Source organism: Eptesicus fuscus, chromosome 10 (assembly GCF_027574615.1).
Source record: "Eptesicus fuscus isolate TK198812 chromosome 10, DD_ASM_mEF_20220401, whole genome shotgun sequence".
NCBI lineage: Eukaryota > Metazoa > Chordata > Mammalia > Chiroptera > Vespertilionidae > Eptesicus > Eptesicus fuscus.
This window is the reverse complement of record NC_072482.1, coordinates 79,839,419-79,858,689: the sequence shown is the minus strand read 5'-3', so window position 1 is coordinate 79,858,689 and position 19,271 is coordinate 79,839,419. Positions and strand designations below refer to the sequence as shown.

Here is a 19,271-nt window from a genome sequence, read left to right as displayed (position 1 = left end):
AATTTAAACTCTGTCCACTCCTCACTTTTACTCTGAAAATCATCACTTTTAACACTAAAATTGTACAACTTTTATAAAAAAAACCCCACACTATTATCTATAAACTAAACACAATCCATGCTGAGGACTAACAAGATATGTTTATCTGCACTTATTTGTGCTGACCTTATGATTGTTTTTATTTCTACTAGACTAAATGTATCTTAGAAAAAAATAACCTGAATTATATTAACCCAAAAGGAGAGAAAAGTTCTTTCGGTGGTAATATGATAAACGTTATTGAACAAGTTGATTTTGACTGATTTAACTAAGATTTGACTTATAGCTAACATTTCATGAGTGTTTTATATTTTTTGTGTATGCCCTAGTTTGTACTCTTAGTAAGTCAAATTTCTGAAGATATTTTACTAGTAAACAGAATGTTGGTTAGCAGGCTTTTAAAAAGATGTGACTATCTAAGTGGCAAACAGTGTATGCTAACTGCAAAAACACAAACTCATCTGTTAGTCATATGCCGACAGGGAAGCATGTTATTATTGACTCTCTTGAAGATGGAGGGAGAAACTCAAGATGAGTTTGAAATAATATCCCACCACAACACATATCACCATCTTTACTCATTGTACCACTAAACACTATGATCAATCAGAGAGCTTCTGTTTAACATTCTATAGGGATCTCACCGTGCAACATTATATTTAAATTAGTGCTTAATAAAATAAATCCTTCGGTAGGTATTTTTATTTTATGGTATTAAAAATGCTACCAAAATCAAAATCAAAACTCTGTGCCACAAATTCAATAATTCTATACTTTCCCATGCAATAATTAAATTATAAATTGCTTGAAAGCTGCGACTATGTCTGCCCTTTCTTTGTAATTTCCTAGTGCCTATTACCTGCCATTTTAAGTATTCAATAAAGGCTGCAGCTGATTTTTCAATGAAGTTGCAAATTGATTCTATTATTCCCTTTTTTTGGATTGGGGTAAGGAAAAAATAATAGTGAGTGAGGAAGGAAATATAAATTAAATAAACACTGTTAGTCCGAGAAGTTGACATAAGCCTTTTGGAAAAAGTGGACCCAAATTTCATTTGCTCAAACTCCAAGAGAACTGAATTAAGGGGTGTAGAAGGAGAGTAAAAACCTATGCTAATTGCTCTGAAATCAAATTCCCAACAGTTCAACAGAAAGAATATCTGGCATGCAAATCACGCTGCTTCCTCTTTGATCCTTCTCAAATTCTTAAAAAGAGAGCTCCAACAAAAGCAAACTCCCCAAAGATTCACTCCAAAAACAGGGACAAGCACCTCAACTGCTAAACATTATGTAGAGCTCTACACATGAATCACCTACGCAAATACAATCAGATGTCCTTTGGGAAAGAACTCTTGTTGCATTTTTTATTTTTAAAGCAAACAGAGAATACATAACAGGAAGATAACCATGCAGGCAAAACAAGTGCTGCATTCTGCCATGTTTGTAAAGTAGCATAAGGGAATTAAGAGGTGGAGAAAATTAACAGTAAACGGTGTTTGGAATAATGATGTCCAGCAGTGGACAGAACAGTTTTATTAATAATGCACTATCTAAAATAAGGACATCTAGTATTCTTTTGCTCATTTAGAATTTAAAAATGTACCAGACATCTCATACATTGAATCACTTGAATTACAAGTAGCTGCTATGAATGAGAGGAGACTCCAAATGTTTCTTTTATCATATTCAAGGGTAGCAAAGTAAAATTTTTAGATATGCAATGTTTGGTGTCTCCTCCAAATTGGAGACCTCTACTATCTCCTGACTGACTGTATGTGCTTTTCTAATTGTGCAGCAGTAGTTGGAGAAAACTATTATGTTTTACCCAGATGTTCCTAGACTTTCATGATAGTTCAGACTTCATGAAACATAGGGGTTTAAATGGAATTCCCCCAGAAAACACCAAATTTCCTGTCAAGTTGACTAGTTTTCACCATAGAAGCCAAAAAAGTTATCTTCCAGTCACTGTTAAGAAAAAGGACCTTTATATGAATTTATGATAAGTCTGACAGCTGTGCTATGAAAACAAGTTAAAAATCAATGGCGTGAGATATTAAGCAGATTGCTGAAGGATTCAAATGAGAAATTCCATGGCCTTTAACCACCAGCTAACAAAAGCATCAGTAAAGTATGTCATATTTTCCACTTCCTATATGTCCTTACTTGTAATATAAAAATATTAATATAAAATATTCAGACCAGAATTTTAGCTGGCATAAACAAAAAGACTAGAATACAACATACTGATTAAGTCAAGATTATTTGCCCATCCAGTGTGGTTCAGTGGTTGAGCATAGACCTATGAACCAGGAGGTCACGGTTCTGTTCCTGATCAGGGCAAATGCCCGGGTTGTGGTCTCTTACCCAGTGTGGGGCATGTAGGAGGAAGCCACTCAATGATTCTCTCTCATCATTGAGGTTTCTATCTCTCTCGCCCTCTCCCTTCCTCTCTGAAATCAATAAAAATATATATATTTTTAAAAGATTATTTTTCAAGCAGGAAATTTTATATTAAATTTAAGTAACCCTTTCTAGTTTATACTAAAAAGGAAAGAGAGTACAAAAAAAAAGTTGTCATCGTCTTTTCCTGTATATCAGCAATCTTCACTCCATCTGTGGATAAGGGTGTGTGAGTCATCATCCATTCCATAAGACTTTTAGAGTCAGCCCCATAGCTCTGTCATCAACTAAACAGTTTTATTTATTAATAACAATTTATTTATTTATTAATATTTACTTTAGAAAAGTATAAATGTATTTTTTAATATATTTTTATTTATTTCAGAGAGGAAGGGAGAGGGAGAGAGATAGAAACATCAATGATGAGAGGTAATCCCACACTGGGGATTGAGCCTGCAACCTTGGTATGTGCCCTTGACTGGAATCTAACCCAGGACCCTTTAGTCCACAGACAGATACTCTATCCACTGAGCCAAACCATCTAGGGCAGAAAAGTATAAATGTATTTACATAAAGTCATACTAGGCATTGGAGCAAACGAACATGAACTAGGCAGGTTCTGATGGAACATGAACTATAAAGCATTATAATACGAGCACAATGTAAAAGGTTCAATTGCAAACCTAGTGTGAGTTTGAACTTCTTTCCTATTTCACATACATGTGTGGTGAATGACTGGTCCTAGGCAACTGGTTCTATTAACACCTCACCATTCATCAAATAAGCCATGATCCCACTCCATACTGTTACCTGACTTATTATGATAACACCCTTCTCCCACATTCCAAACTCTGTAGAGTCTTTCAAGGTTAAGTTGTACCTTCTTATGAAATACTTCCTCAGTGCCAACCTTCCTTGATTAGAGTTAATAATGTCCTCTAACATTATTTATGCAAAAGTTCTCCACCGGGCATTCTAGCTGTCTCTCTATATGCAACCATGTAATTTTCTGAAACTTGTGAGAAGTAGTAACGTCTCTAAATCCAAATGGATGTGACCAAGGAAGTAGATATCCATATTGCTACCCATGACCATAACCCTGGCTTAGGAAAGAAGCCAAAACCATGGACTGATGAGTGAACTGGAAGATCTTTCATGACTAAAGGAACCAACCCTGAGGCCTATCTCTGACCTTCCAGTTATAAAAGTCAGTAAACACCCTTATTTTTAAGCTAGATGGCATTGCCTTACAAAGGTGAGGGTCAACAACAATTCAGTTCTTCATGATTTTAAACACCAAAATTTGTTTTACAGATCCAGTTACACTGAGGAAGGCTGGATAAATTGACATTTACTTTACAGCTAAAGGTCACTGATACTCATTAAAAATACATAAAAATATTAACAATACTTATGTTCAGAGCATTTTGATATGGCTAATAGTTGACATTAAAATTTAAAAATCAAACCAGCAACAAAGACCAAAAAAAAAAAATTATGCCTTTGACATTAAATGACTTGAAATGTAATTGGAATTTTACAGATAAAAATAACAGATATAAAGCATAACTAATAACTGGGAATAGAATTTGTCAGTCATGGCGATCAGATACTTTTATAGAAGTTTACTGTGTTAGAAATGTAAGTGGGTCTTTAGTTCAGGCAGGTAAGAAAGAAAGAAGATTGCAAATAAGGGAGACAATGAGAATCTATAACATAACTCAGACTATAAAGTTGGTGCTTTTGGTTTAAAGTTTGTAAACACCATTTCAACCTGCATTTCACATTTTTACACTTCCATTTTCTAGGAACATGGAGCAAAGCCATCTGCTCTCCATCTCATCTCTGTAAAAACTTCTCTGTCAATAGAGATCGGCTTCCGCAAGCTGAAGACGTTATCATTACTCAAAATGATCTCGAGCAATGCTCAAGTCATGACAAAGTAAATTCTATTTCGGTATACGTTTTTTTTCTACCTCTAGCTGCTGGAACACAGATCAATACTCTTCAACATGAGAATTTTGCAGTAAAATTTTCATTTATAACAAAACAGTAACAAAAAAAGCCTTAAGCATGCCCTGTCACTTTTAGTTTAGGAGAAAATGCACTAATAAACTCTTACCCTTGGGTCATCTTTGACAACAGGCAATACTATGCCAGTTCTTATTAAAGACTATTCATATCACTGCTCCCAAAATTTCCCTTAAAATTACCATCTTTTGTATCCACGTAACAGGATGTCAGTTTTGAAAGTGCTGATGAGAGACAGGACCTGTCACCATAGTTAATTCTCAGCACTATTTCAACACCAGGACAGCAGAACCCCAAAGCATGTGGTTGTTGTTTTCTGATTAGCAATATTTACTTGGTTATCTGGACAAACAAGAAAATGTATTGCTCTAAATTAGATTTCAAATACAACAGCAAGGAAAGTATCTCCTGTAAATATTAGATATATAACAAAAAATGTTTTTAAAAAAACTAAAACTGCCAGAACTAACAAAATATGTTTCTAAAATGTTAGCAGACTCTGAGATAACACATTCAAAGCACCATCATATTTTAACATAACAGGTAAAATATAAAATCAAAAGTGAAATGTATGTTAAATGGCAGGACTTTCTTTTAAAAAACAAAAATAAAGGAAAGGGGGAAAACCATAATTTTCTATGAAATTCAGAATTCTCCACTTATACATTTTATTGAAAAAATTATTCATTCCTCAGGTAACACTCCTAAAATAGCTACAATGCCTTCTCTCCAGGTTAAAACAAAAACAAGCTTTAATAAAATCTACTTGTTGATTCAGATAAACAAGGAATTTCTAGTAATGACAAAATAAATCTCTTAAAATAAACAATATTATGAAAGAAGAAGTTATATATATAAAGGATGCTCCTGGATAAAACTCTGCTGCTATAATCTTTTTAATACATCACGGGGCCATTTCCTGAGAAACCAATCACATGTATATGTAACCGTGAGGAACTGAAAAGCACCCTAGCTGCACTATTAAGACCCGCATCTCCGTCAGTGGCTGCATAATGAATGAACATTCACTGCCATGCAGATACAGTGAGTAAGATGAAACAAGAGCACGCCTGCCTTCCCATACCCCAGCACATGAAACACTCTGAAGATTGCCCAGGTGTACCATCAGGCTTTCAACAGAAGGTTTAGAAACATGAATTCATAGAACAGACTGACAGTTGTCAGAGGGGATTTGATGAAAGAAAGTGAAGGGATTAACCAAAGAACATACATGCATAACCTATACACACGGACAACAGCATGGTGATGGCCAGAGGGAAAGGGGGGGAGGGCGAGGTGGGCAAAGAAAGGGAGGGATTGGGACATCTGTAATAGTGCTAACAATAAAAATAAAAGGGGGGAAAAGTAAGCTTAGGTGTGACGGATGCTGGCATGAAGCTCAACAAAGATGAATACGCTAGAATGAATGAACAGAAGATAAACTGTCTTTCTATCTGAACGCTGGAGTCAAATATTATCATATTTCTTTATTATTCAATGAACTGGGGCTGTGACTTCGTAACCTTCACGCAGGTGATGTGAGCTGACTCTGGAGACATGAGAGAAGTTTCACTGAAAACAGAGTCATATCAATCTATAAACTTTTTATTGATGAGCTATAGCATCTGCCAAGGCCAAAGCATTATCAGAGGGGAATAGCATTACTTAATGATGTTAATGAGCTAAAGCTGTGGTGGAAAAGCATGTGCCCGAGACGAGGAGTCTAGAAACATGGGATTGAATTCTGACAGTCAATTATTAGATCACTGTGGCTCTGGGCAATTATAAAATAGTCTGAACTTCATGATTTTCCTTCTAAAAGTATCAAAGGTTACAGTCTTAAAATCAAGTAAATCTAAAATGAAATGATGTATGTAAAGACATTAGATGTCATGCGTGATAAAACATTCACTTGAAGACGGATGTAGTTCTCCCTCGCACCTCGGGGCTCTGACACAGGCCTTGCTCCCTGTCGGATGGCACTTCTCTCTCTTACCCCTGTCCCCATGTCCTCATTCCTTACGTGGGCAGCTTTTCTCCACACCTCCACATTCGGATCCTATTTCAAAGAAACCTTATTTCACGAAGGCCTTCCCTGACACCTCGGTCCGGTTTAGATGTTTTTGTTAGGATCTGGCAGACTTCTCCTTGACAAGACTTGCATAATTTATCATTATTTTCACTTGGGTCATTATTGATTGATGCTTGATAGTCTATTGAACAAAGCTGCATTTCCTCAAGTTTCACGTGACAAACATCCTCATTTTTTTTTTAAAGATTTCAGCTCAGTTGTCACCTCTCAAAGAGGCCTTCCAGACCTCAAATAAAATACAAATCCCTGTCATTTTCTGTGTTTATTGCTCTTCATCACGCATGCCACCATACTAAAATTTCAGTATCTTTCTCTATCGTGTGCCTAACATACCTCAGTGGGTAAGTTCCATATGGGCATGGACTTCATTTTTATTTACAGTCATATCTCTACAACACATAACTAAGTATATGGAATAAAATGGACTAAGAATAAATGTGATAACACATTATGTCCTTGTACTTATTTTTCCGGTATTCACCTCAGATATGTACTCATTTGTCATAATCCCTCACAATTCCTCTAGTAACCTTGGTATTCAAGAATATTAATGAGGACCTCTTAGCAAGTCTAACTCTAAGATTCTACAGGGGTCAGAATTAATGAGCATCCACCACTGGGTTGTGACATGGGTAAAATTCACAGGTTTACATGGAGACAGGAACTTTGAGTTTGGCCTCGTGGCCACAATGCTTTGAAGAACAACTATAATATCTGCGTAGCTGCTTTAAAAAGGAAATACGAATCTAAAGTTAAAATGCAAACCAGGTGATGGCGACATGAAGTCAAGTGTTTTTATATGGCTGGCTCAGAGAAGATTTCAAAGGAGATTCCAGCCCATGAAAACACTTACTGAAAACTTGTTTGACAAACTGTACAACTTACAGTCTTAATTATCTGAAATTGCATAACAAGGCAATTTCATAGTAACTTGAAACGAAGAGAAGTAGGTTTAAAAATCAATCCAATATTTACTATATTGCTTTCGGTCTAATAAAGCCATGCAAGTTCATGCAGTGAAAACAAGTTTACTTTACCTCTCACAATAAGTTGAGCAAAATTGGACACACCAGAACCTAGTTCAGACTGAGTTACACAGCGGTACAAATCCTGGTCGGTTTTTGTCACTTCTTGCAATCTAAAGGAGGCAGCAAATCGTCTGTGATTGATGTTCTTAGTCTGGGCTACTGGTATATCTTCTCCATTTCGTCTCTGCAAACAGAAACCAATCTTTAAAAAAACAGGTTCTTAACATTCCCATAAATCTAAAGCATCTTAGCAACCAATATCTGTGATAAATTATTCTTGTTCCTAAATTAGTAGGAAAATGTCTATGTAGCCCCACAGAATTTTACCAGGTTTGATGACACAAAATCCAGCAGTATTTCTTCTAGACTGAACCAAAGCTGCTGTTTTATTGGTATCACATGTCCAGCCCCAAAAAAACTTGTTTGTTGTTGAGCCTTAATAATGCATTGTACCAATGAGAACATATAATCTACTATATTAGACATTGTTTTATTTACTCAACTTCCAGTAACACATTACGGTCAAATATAGCAATTAATGACATGTACAGTTCAGAAGTCAAAAATAATAACTTTTTCTTTTACAATCCAAAATAAGAGATCCTTGCCGTACTACTAGCTATCATTTTAGCTGAGTGGGCAATAAAAGCTGAGGTTAATCTCTCCTATGCAGTAATGTCTGCATATAGTTTTCTGCCTTTATTTTTCAGTTCCAGGCTCTTTATCCTGCTTTGAGATTTGATGTTTTTTCCATTGCAAATAACCCTAACTCTGAGAAATAAATCACAAAAAGTATATGATCCAAGGATTATAACTTAGCACTTCGTTGTTGATTTTTTCTATTCTTCCCCCCTCCCCCAGATCCTTATCACGCTTTCTTATATACTTTGTCTATTGCATGGGTTGCAGAGACTTCTCACTTACCAAGTAACACTGCCAAGTCATTGGACATTACTAAGTATTATCAATTCTCCATTAAATCAACTAAGCTTCATCATGAAGGATGTATGCAGTTGGTTACTTGACTAGTTAAGTTTCTGGCATACAGCAGGTTAGTGGTAATATTGGTTAATTCCCAACATCTATTATAACCAGATTATTAACCAAACCCCTTGAAACTTACAGACTAGTAGCATCAGGATCCCCTGTCAGAGTTTTACAAATGCAAAGTCTACAGGTCACCCTAGACCCGTGGTCGGCAAACTGCGGCTCGCGAGCCACATGCGGCTCTTTGACCCCTTGAGTGTGGCTCTTTCACAAAATACCACGGCCTGGGCGAGTCTATTTTGAAGAAGTGGCATTAGAAGAAGTTTAAGTTTAAAAAATTTGGCTCTCAAAAGAAATTTCAATCATTGTACTGTTGATATTGGGCTCTGTTGACTAATGAGTTTGCCGACCACTGCCCTAGACCTTATGAATCAAAATCTGCATTTTAACAAGATCCCTAGGTTATGCATCAAGATATTACAGCCCTAGACCAGTGGTACCCAATGTGGGGCACATGACCCACAGAAAGGCAATTTGATTTTTAAGGGGGGGGGGGGCAATTCAAGAATGAGTTATTAAAAATGAGTTTTTTGCAATTCTTATGGTTATAGGGGCCTCATATACAGTATAGACTAGGTGTACGGGTGAATAATGGCAGATGTTGTAATAAAAGAGAACACGATAATTTCAAGAGAAACATCAAAAGTGCTTTATTCCAAGTAATGTCAATCGCTAGCTACACATTTCCCCATCTTTCAGGTAATTTGTGGATACCGTCCCAATAGAAATTTTCTTGTTTTGAGGCAAACCATTCAGAGACCCAATTTTCCACTTCTTTGTACGTTTTGAAGTGCTGCTCAGAAAGTGCATGTGTCATCGATCGGAACAAGTGGTAATCTGAAGGAGCAAGGTCTGGTGAATACGGCGGGTGGGTTAATACTTCCCAGGCAAGATTTTTTAACGTGTCTTTAACTGGTTTTGAAGTGTGTGATGGTGTCTTCTGGAACATTCTGGTCCAAATTGTGGTTCAAATTGATTATTTGTTGTCAGTAGCGATCAGTATTAATGGTTTCACCTGGTTTTAGAAGCTCATAATACACCGCACCTTCCTGATCCCACCAAACACAGAGCATTCTCTTCTTTCAGAAGCGATTTGGCCTTGTAATCAATGTTGATGGTTGATGGTTGACCTTGATCAACCCATGATTCTGTGCATTTGGGATTCTCAAATCCACTTTTCATCGCCAGTCACAATTCGATGCAAAAAAGACTTTCTTTCGTGCTGTTGAAGCAACATTTTACTGATGACTTTTTGGTTTTCCATTTGTCTTTCATTCAGTTGATGTAGCACCCATTTTCCTTCCTTTAAAATCTTTCCCATTGCTTGTAAAGGATCGGAAAGTTTAACCTTTCTGCAAGTTGTTTTTGAGTGTGACATGCATCTTCATCCAATAATGCTTGTAATTGTTGGTGTTCAAACTTTTAAATTGACCTGGACACTGTCTTTCACATTGAAATCATCACTTTTAAAGAGTTTAAACCAGAGTTCACAAGTATCTTGAGATGGAGCATGTTCACCATAAGCTTCCCGAAGTATTCAGCAGCACTTTTCTTCAAAATAAAGTAATGAATTAAAACTTCCTGCAAATGCTCGTATATTGGCACAAAATTCGACATTTTTAAGCGTAAAAATATCTATGATGTTAACACCTTCAGCAAATTTGACATAGGAAGTTTTGAAGCTTGCTGCAAATACAAAAATATAGCATACATATCAAATCATATGTGTGTGTGTATATATATATATATATATATACACACACATACACACATATGTGTAACTCCATTTATTGAAAAAAAATCCGCATTAACTGGTACACCTAGTAAATATATATTGTGACATAGTTATGCATTTCAGTTCTCTATTATATGTTTTGAAACTTCATTTGCTATTTTTTTCATATCACTTCATATTATTATTTTTTTAAACTATTTCTTAGTGATTTCTTGGTACTTCAACTATCTTTTTGTTCTTTTATTTTCCTCTTTCATGGATGCCATATTCTTTGGAAGCTTGTTTAGACCAAGTTAATGGCGTTTAGGCTTCCTCCACGTGAATAGGAGTTCACTTTTTGAATTATAAGAATTCCTAGTATATGTCACAGAGGAGACATCACGATTTAGAGATGCTTAGGTGGGGCATGGCCAAAAACAGGCTGGGAACCACTCCCCTAGACACATTGATTGAAAACAATCATAGCAGTCCTACTCCCATTAACAGGGACAGGTCTACAAATGTGTATGTGTCCTGATTCCGGCCAATGAGATTTTCAGGAATAGGCCATCATTTCCAGATTTCCTTGCTTCTAGGGAAGGCACGGTGGCTCTCCTTTTCTTTGTCTCGCCCTGCCTAAATGCTAAGGAGGGCAGGTCAAGATGAAAGACAGAAGCAGGATCTTGATAAAGTGTCTGAAATGTTGTCAGCAAGTCCTTCTTTCTGGACTTCCTGTTAAGTGACATAATGCATTTAGCTTTCTATTACTTTCAGCTTAAAATCCTCAAAGTTAATATGGCACAGTTAGAATTTGGTACAGTTTATTTCATCTTCTCTTTTCTAAGCTTGAGAAATAAGTGCAATTTAACTGTAACTTAAATAATGTGGCACTTAGAACATTTTCAGAGATTATTTCACTCTACTGACTTGAAGGGAAAAAATTAAATCACATTTATTGTGTTAGTTATCTTTCACTGCTTTTCCTAAGCACATATTGATATGTAACTCCTACATCCTCTTAGAGTGGGAGAGATTGGAAAGAGACTGTTCTGTATGATGGGTATTTAGGATCCTGTTTTATAGCTTGATGAGGCTGGCATCTGATTTGTCAGTACTTGTCATTTTTTTTCCCCAAAATGAATCCCAAAGAAAATTTGTACACTATAATTACATGAGGTTGAAGTGAATCATCCAACCATCCAGCCATATTAAACCCAAGGACATGAGTTTCCTTACCAGGGCTTGTCTGCCACAGGCATTTTTTCTCTGTCACAGAGATAACACAGCTATCATCATCATCATCATCATTACTGAACAATTACATTGAAGCATTTTAGATACATGTAAGGTTGTCATGGCAAACTTAAAGGCTTAGAAAGATTATATTATTTAGGGAAAAAAAACACTCATTTACACCTGCTAGAAATTATATTTATTTCAAAAGATTAAGCACTGAATAAGAAAATAGTATTCCTCTAGGAATCATTAGACTAAACTGATAACAGTAAGTTCACCAAAGTAGTTACTGAAGATTAATGCCTTTTCCATCTTAACAAAGCCCTTGTCACGCCTTGTGGCCACAACATTTGCAGTTTAAGTTGAGACGGCAAAAGCAGCATGAATTTCTTTGTCCTTCACAATTTCATGGACAGAAGATTGAGTCTTAGCATGCATGCATCTTAGCAACCTCAGCATGTGATTCTCTTTCTTTCCTTGTAAGGTCCAGAACTTTCACCTTTCCACTTAAAGCAAGTACCTTATATCTCCCCATTAGCATATCTGAAGCATCACTATTCTTGCACTTTGGGGTTAACTGAACACAAGCATTGCAATACCACTAAAGTCAATCTGGTAACTGAGACTGTTATTAAGAGACTAATGGGTGGGTAGCATAGACAGCGTGGATTTGCTGAACAAAGGGATCATTCACATCCTGGGCAGGATGGAGAAGGCTGGTCCAAGATTCCATAAAGCTACTTAGAGTGACATACAATTTAAAACGTATCAACTGTTTATTTAAAAAAAAATTTCCATTTAATATTTCCAAACCTCAGGTGAACCTTGGGTAACTGCGATTATAGAAAGCAAACCTGTGAATAAAGGGGGACTACTATACTTCTCATATTTCCATCTTTTCTTCTAAAAATGGGAACAGCAATTGGTACCTGCTTATTTAACAGAGATGCTGAGAGTACTAGGTGATTTGTGCAAAAGCCCTAACAGCAAATCATAGTAATAATGATGTTATAAAGATAATAATTAAAATATCTAAATCATTAATGCATTTGATAACTGTGATGGCCTTTTGATGTATGAACTTGGCTAGGCTGTAGTCTCATTAGTCAATCAAACACTAACCTAAGTGTCGCTGTGAAGGTATTTTGAAGATGGGACTAAAGTCCATAACCAATTGACATTAAGTAAAGGTAATTATCCTTAACGGAGAGTATGAGTATTCTGGGTAGACTTGATTCCATCAGTTGTTAAGTCTGAAGAGTGGAGCTGTGGCTTCCCTGCAGTAGGAGAAATTTAATCTGTGAATAGCAACTCTAGGCTGTGCCTGGATACTCTAGCCTGCCCTCTGCGCCCCCTGCAATCACACCAAGCGCCACCTCCAGCATTGCTAAAGGATAGACTTGACTGGGGAACATGTTGCCAATTTTGCAGAAAACTGAGAAGAACGTGAACTGAAGACAATCAATACAATGCAGACTCTGCAAAACTACAACTCAAAGGGCCCCGACAGATACACCGTGAGGAGGAGAAATGGATGGAGGACAAACTCACAGATTAAAAGGGACTTTAACATATTTTTAAAAGTAGACAAGACTAATAATCTACAGCGTCTATGGATGTATATGTAAGTGAAAAAGACTAATGAAAAAACAAGCGAGGGCTAAAATTCACGCTAATTGTTCTCTATAGGGGTAGGGAGAGGAGTCTGTTGTGACTGGGATGCAGCACTGAGAAGCCTCTCAGAGACTGGCTGAGGCCCTTTCCTGACCTGCATGGTGTGCATCTCATAACAGGTCATGGGTTTTATTTTGTGTAGTTTTCTAAATCTATGCTTTATTGTATAATAAAATGATTTTATAAAGATGAGTTATTTACATTAAACCCCTGTTCATAAAGAAACCCAGCCTAGCCTGCTGCCAGAGCCCCCGTGTGGTAGTACTGATCATAGTGGGAAGTTGTGAAGTGCTTGACGTGGCACACACCTGAAAGCACACCGAAAGGGCAGCTCTAGGAACCGTAGGAGAGTGCATTCTTTTGCACAGAAAAAGCAGTAAGATGTAACTTCTAGACATCAATAAGAAGAAATCCTTGAGCTTCTATGACTGCCTGGCTTTTACAGTATGCTCCAGGGATAGATAAGAAAGATAAAGAATATTCCCACATTATTCATTTATAATCAATTATGTAATCTGTATGCAACAAACTCGGAGTTTATAAATTATTGAAGAAGGAAAAGAATGCACTATGCGTTTAAAGCACTGAACTCTGTACAGTAAAAAGCCACATAAAGCCACCAAAATGACCCCAAGAACACTCAGCAATCCCATAAATTAAATGCTTCAACCTTCTGATGCTCATTGTTACATGCATACACACTCCAAATGCTGAAAATTGAAGGAAAACACCAAAATCCATGATCCTTGGTCAGGCACTTTACTTCAAGACCAACGGCCATATTATTTATAGGAAGCCATAAAGGAAGAATATAATGCCATGAACTTAAATCAACATCCTGGGTGACAAGAGTGATAGCAATTCGCTACCAAATAGAACATGGTCTATTAAGTGGAGCAAAATTGATTGTAAATGGGCATGTTCACAGAAAAAAATCACTACTGCTTAAAGAAGGATAAACAGAGAACATTAGAGTTAAATAACAGGCTATGTTCATCTACCAGTTGAAGGCTAGAACAGTTGATAAGTCAGGAAGCACAACAGACATGCCTAGCACTCCTATCTGACGTTACTCCTGTTCCGTGGACCACAGGAACAGAGAGGCCAAGGCTGAAACACCAAGAGGCTTCCCACAGATGATTCTCCCGAGTGATACCAGGACCACACAGGGGCTTAATCAGGCCACAAGCTTCAAACTGTCTTGTTAAACTTTTATTAAGGTTAAAGAGAACCAAAAGAAATGGGAATGTCTCCTCATTTTTCACTCCCACTTAGGATAACTTATGTGCAGTTATAAAAGTAGGAAATAAAAAAGTAAACAAATGAGTCTCACAGACAAATTCGTTCCAAGACAGAAAATAAGAAACCAAACTCATATGCTGGCTGTAAAAAAATAAAATGTTGAGGAAATTTAAAAAGAAAACTGTCTTTATTATTCCTCTTTCACATCTACCCAAATTCTGTCAACTAGTATCACCAACCAGACCTAAAACTATTGTCTTCTTTCATTTGTCCCTCTTCTTCTCTTCTCACATCTGCCAACTCCACCCACACTGTCCAATCGAAGGCCCTCACTGCTTGATGTCTGAACAGCTAATAGTAGCTTCTTTATAGCCTGTGTCCATATCATGGCCTAGTCCCAACCCATAAACTGTCTTTACTTCTACTTCCCATTTCAACCTTCCACTCCAATAATATCTTCCTCCTGAAGTCCCCATTCTACCCACATACACATACATTAATCTGCAGAGATGACTATGCCCACTTAATCTTTGCTTATTCAAGTCCTTCAAAAATTCAATCAAGTCTTCCATACATCCCAGTCTCTGTTGCTCTGTCAATTCCGAAATAGTACCTAGTATAGTGCTTAAATACTATATGGTCTTTTCTTACTCAGTTATAGAAGCATCTCTCAAGGCTGAAAGAATCTTTAAAAAGCATTCAGCCTTATGCCACATCCTTAGCAAGGGCTTATCTAGACTATGCTTAGATACTAATTGTCATTTTACTTCCTCCTGGTATAGCTCATTCTAGGTTTCAATAGACCTACAATTAGAAAGTTCCTCCTTATAATCAGCTTATTTCTCTCACCATATAGCTTTAAGATGTTAATCATTATTGTACTTTAGTTTCTATAGAGAACAAATTAATTCCCTCTTGTATATTTCCAATAGTCTAAGATTTTAAGAAATGACTCTAGTCCCCCACAAATCTCAAGATTTATTTATACCATGACCCTTTAGCCATTCTGATACCATATTTTTTGAAAAAATCCCAGGGATTATATGCTATCTTTTGTTATGTAATATTTCAGCCATAAGGACAATGACCTGGAAAATGTAAGAATTTTCACCAAGCCCTAGACCAGACAATTTTTGCTCTATCTTATTCCTTTATTTTTATCATCATGCCCAATGTGAGCTAATCACATATTGCATGTTTAATGTGGTTTTGAAATGTTTTCCTCAAATTAATTGTCAATGAATTATCCACTATAAATTACATATGTCTAGGCTTAGATTAATTTCTTCCAAGAATTTCCCTTCACTATAATAAATGCAAAGTTATCAGATTTTGTTTTCAAGAAGAAATAGTATCAGAGATAGCAAAATCTCTTGTGGAAATTAAATATGCTACAAACATCCTGCACTTCATATGACAGTATAAATAGTCATGGGAGCATCAGAAAGAGCTTTGTGAGAAATTAACTAGATGAAAATTGAAATAATATAGTGATTTATTCCACTTATTAAAATTTTTGTACTCACTTAAAAAAACCACAGTATTCCTATGTATTATAGGAACAAGGCTATGACTTGTCTGGATAGATAAAACAAGGTGTCGCCAGAAGATTCAGACCAACCATTTTCATTGACCCCCAGCTAACCCCGGTTGGAACTACAAGAGATCATCCTCTCTCTGGTTGTTTTGAAGAGCCTTTTGCATATCATTTTAATAATTTTACTCTCCAACCATTACTCTCAATCCATCGCTTAAATTACCGATTGCTTCGTAAGGAATGACATTTCCTTCGGCTGAGAAACCAGCCATATCACACTACATTAGCCAAGACAGAGCTCACCAAGGGCAAAGCACTGGCAGACTTTCCTGCTTTGGCAGGCCCACCGGGGTGGCACAGTGCCAGCTCCTGTGGCGATTACAGACAGACTGGCCCAATGGCCACAGCGTGGACGGCACTCTGCATAGGATTAACAATCACACGTTAAACAGACGCGTTCCAATAAACCGAAACAAATGGTGCCACCAAATCTGCCCGCACAACTCCCTACTTTCTCTGTCCAATCCAATGATACATGCCCACGGAGCTCTGTAATGATGGATGGAGTCATTAGCATTTTAGTTTCTACACTGAACCTGAAGCCAAAGCATATGGTGTGACAGATGTTCCAGCAATGGGCTCTATTTGACTTGCCATGTAGGTGTCCACTTATACCGGACCTTCGTGAAAGAATACTAATTTATAATTTACAGTTCAACCTCTGCTTCAACTCTTTCACATCCTCCAAAGTTACAACATGTTCTGAAAACAGGACACTCAGACAAGACAGACAAAAATGTAAGTAATGTTTGCAGGCCACTTTCATCTCTGATTTGATTAGTACTGCCAGTAATTTGGATATTTGATAAAATGTTTCATATACTCACTTTTTCCCTCATTCATGATTTATTAAGGTAAATATATATGTATACAGTACATTGGAGAGATCTTAACTTCTGACAAACATTTATATACCCATAGATCCAACACATCAATAAAGATATAAGATGTTTGCATTATTCCTGACATTTTCCCTTGTCCACTTCGTCAATCCTCGCCCCCAAGAAGCAAATACTATTCAGATTTCTATCATCCTAGATTAGTTGTATCTCGTCTAGAGCTTAATATAAGTGAAATCATACAAAATGTTTTTCTGTGTGTGTCTGTCCTAAAAACATGATGTTGCTGAGATGCATCCATATTGGTGGATATATGAGTAGTTCATTCTTTGCTATTACAGGGTAATAACATTACATCACTTGAATGAACCACAGCTTGCTTATTCATTCTCCAGTTAAAGGACATCTGAGATCTTTACAATTTTTATAAGAAAACTGTTACAAACATTCTTGCTCAAGTCTTTTTGTGAATGCACGCCTTTATCTCTCTTGGGTAGATACTTACAAGAGGAATTGCTGGTGCCAGGTTTGTTGTTAGTTTATATATTCACCTTTTCTTGCCATCACATTATCTACTATTCATATTAGTAAGAGTTGAAATAAAAAGGACATAACTAAAAGTTTTAACCTATAAAAATGTCTAAGCTAATTTTTCTGTGAGAAAATTAACTGACACTTCTCAGTAATCTAACAGGATGATTTTATTATTTTACTCAGGAATATAGCCAGTATAAATTGTACATTGAAATTTCATTCATGATCTTATTTCCTAACACCTGTCTTTTACCCTCAGCCTTAAGTTATGATCCACAAATTCTCTACTATTGGAGGTTCCTTAGCAACACAAAGTGGCTTATTTCTTAAATTTGTTGTAAGAATTGGGGAAAAAAAATCAGTTCATGTAGAAAAAAATTACAAATCTTAAGTTGACAAAAATTGTTATGTTTATATCTAGATATACGCTACTTCATTGAGCTTTATTACAAAAGAGGGATTTGGAAATTCTATAAGAGACTAAAGACTGTATTCTACATCCCTATCTAACTTGAGTGAACACAATTTTAAAAATTGTTCCAGGGAGCATCATGATTTCACCATATTTCTAACTTGTTGACCCTCATCACACTTCTAGAAACATTCATTCATATTGTTTTCTGTATATATGCTGATTGTATATAAGGAGGTTCATTCAGATTATGTTTTGTCATTGTTTACTAAATGTACAGAATAAATTACCTACTTCTAAAACTCTATAATTATATAATCAAACATCTCACAGGAAAGCAAACTCTAAAGATACATCTAGCACCACTATGATAGGCTTTATGAATTATCCTACATTAGCTAAGATAACTCATTCTTTGCTTTTTGTATCTCCATTTTTTAATTTACCTAATTTGTATGTCATTTTAAATAATAAAAGTGGTTAAAATATGAATTGTAAAGTTAAGATAATTAACAAGTGGGGGAATTTATCCTCTATATGCATTTTCATACATAAATTTTTCTAAATATAAAACAGTAGCAGGGATTATGATCAGAATATTTCACAGACGTTGTGTTGTGTTATTTTTCATGTAAAATAAAAATTAGCTGCTCTTTTTGTTTTTATTATTTTATCCCATATTTAGACAACATTTACCAAATGAAGTGCAATGCTATATAATATGTCATTTGGAGGACATAAAAAAGTTGATCACAATTTTTATTACACCTGATCATAGCAGATGTAATAGCTACTCCCTTATTCCATTATTTCTTTGATAGGATGCAGTGACCTTGCATTGAGTTGCTTCAAGTACATTCATTCCCAGTATTGTCAGCAGATATTTTAAGTAGTTGTTCTCACAAAGATACTTAATTTAAGAAACATTTTCTGCATTAAAATCTAATGACATAAAAATCAGACAGTCTTCCAACAAACAAAAAAAGGTAATCAAAGCACTATTTCAGGCCATCAAAAATACTATAAGACCACCCTAGCTGGTTTGGGTCAATGGATAGAGCATCGGCCTGTGGACTGAAGGGTCCTGGGTTTGATTCTGGTCAAGGGCACATGCCCGGGTTGCAAACTCGATCCCTGTTGAGGGGCATGCAGGAGGCAGCTGATCAATGACTCTCTCTCATCATTGATGTTTTTTTCTCTCTCTCCCTCTCCCTCTCCCTTCCACTCTGAAATCAATAAAGATCTATTTTTAAAAAATACTATAAAGACTGAGTTTAGCATCTTTAGCTGGAACGAATTTTAGTCTCTATCTAACAACTCCTTTTATAAATAAGGAAAATGAGACTCAGAATAGTTCAATAAATCCTCTAAGCCCACACAATGGAGT

General features: G+C 36.2%; 1 protein-coding gene across 2 annotated transcripts in view; it reads right to left on the bottom strand.

The window, feature by feature from the left end:
* The window catches only part of PTPRK (protein tyrosine phosphatase receptor type K), a 477,611-nt gene that overhangs the window by 200,028 nt on the left and 258,312 nt on the right, over positions 1 to 19,271 (bottom strand). For both annotated transcript variants that reach the window (XM_008138467.3, XM_008138476.3), the window contains exon 6: positions 7,599 to 7,773. In XM_008138467.3, the coding sequence (XP_008136689.1) occupies positions 7,599 to 7,773 (175 nt within the window). The remainder of the gene's footprint in view (positions 1 to 7,598; positions 7,774 to 19,271) is intronic.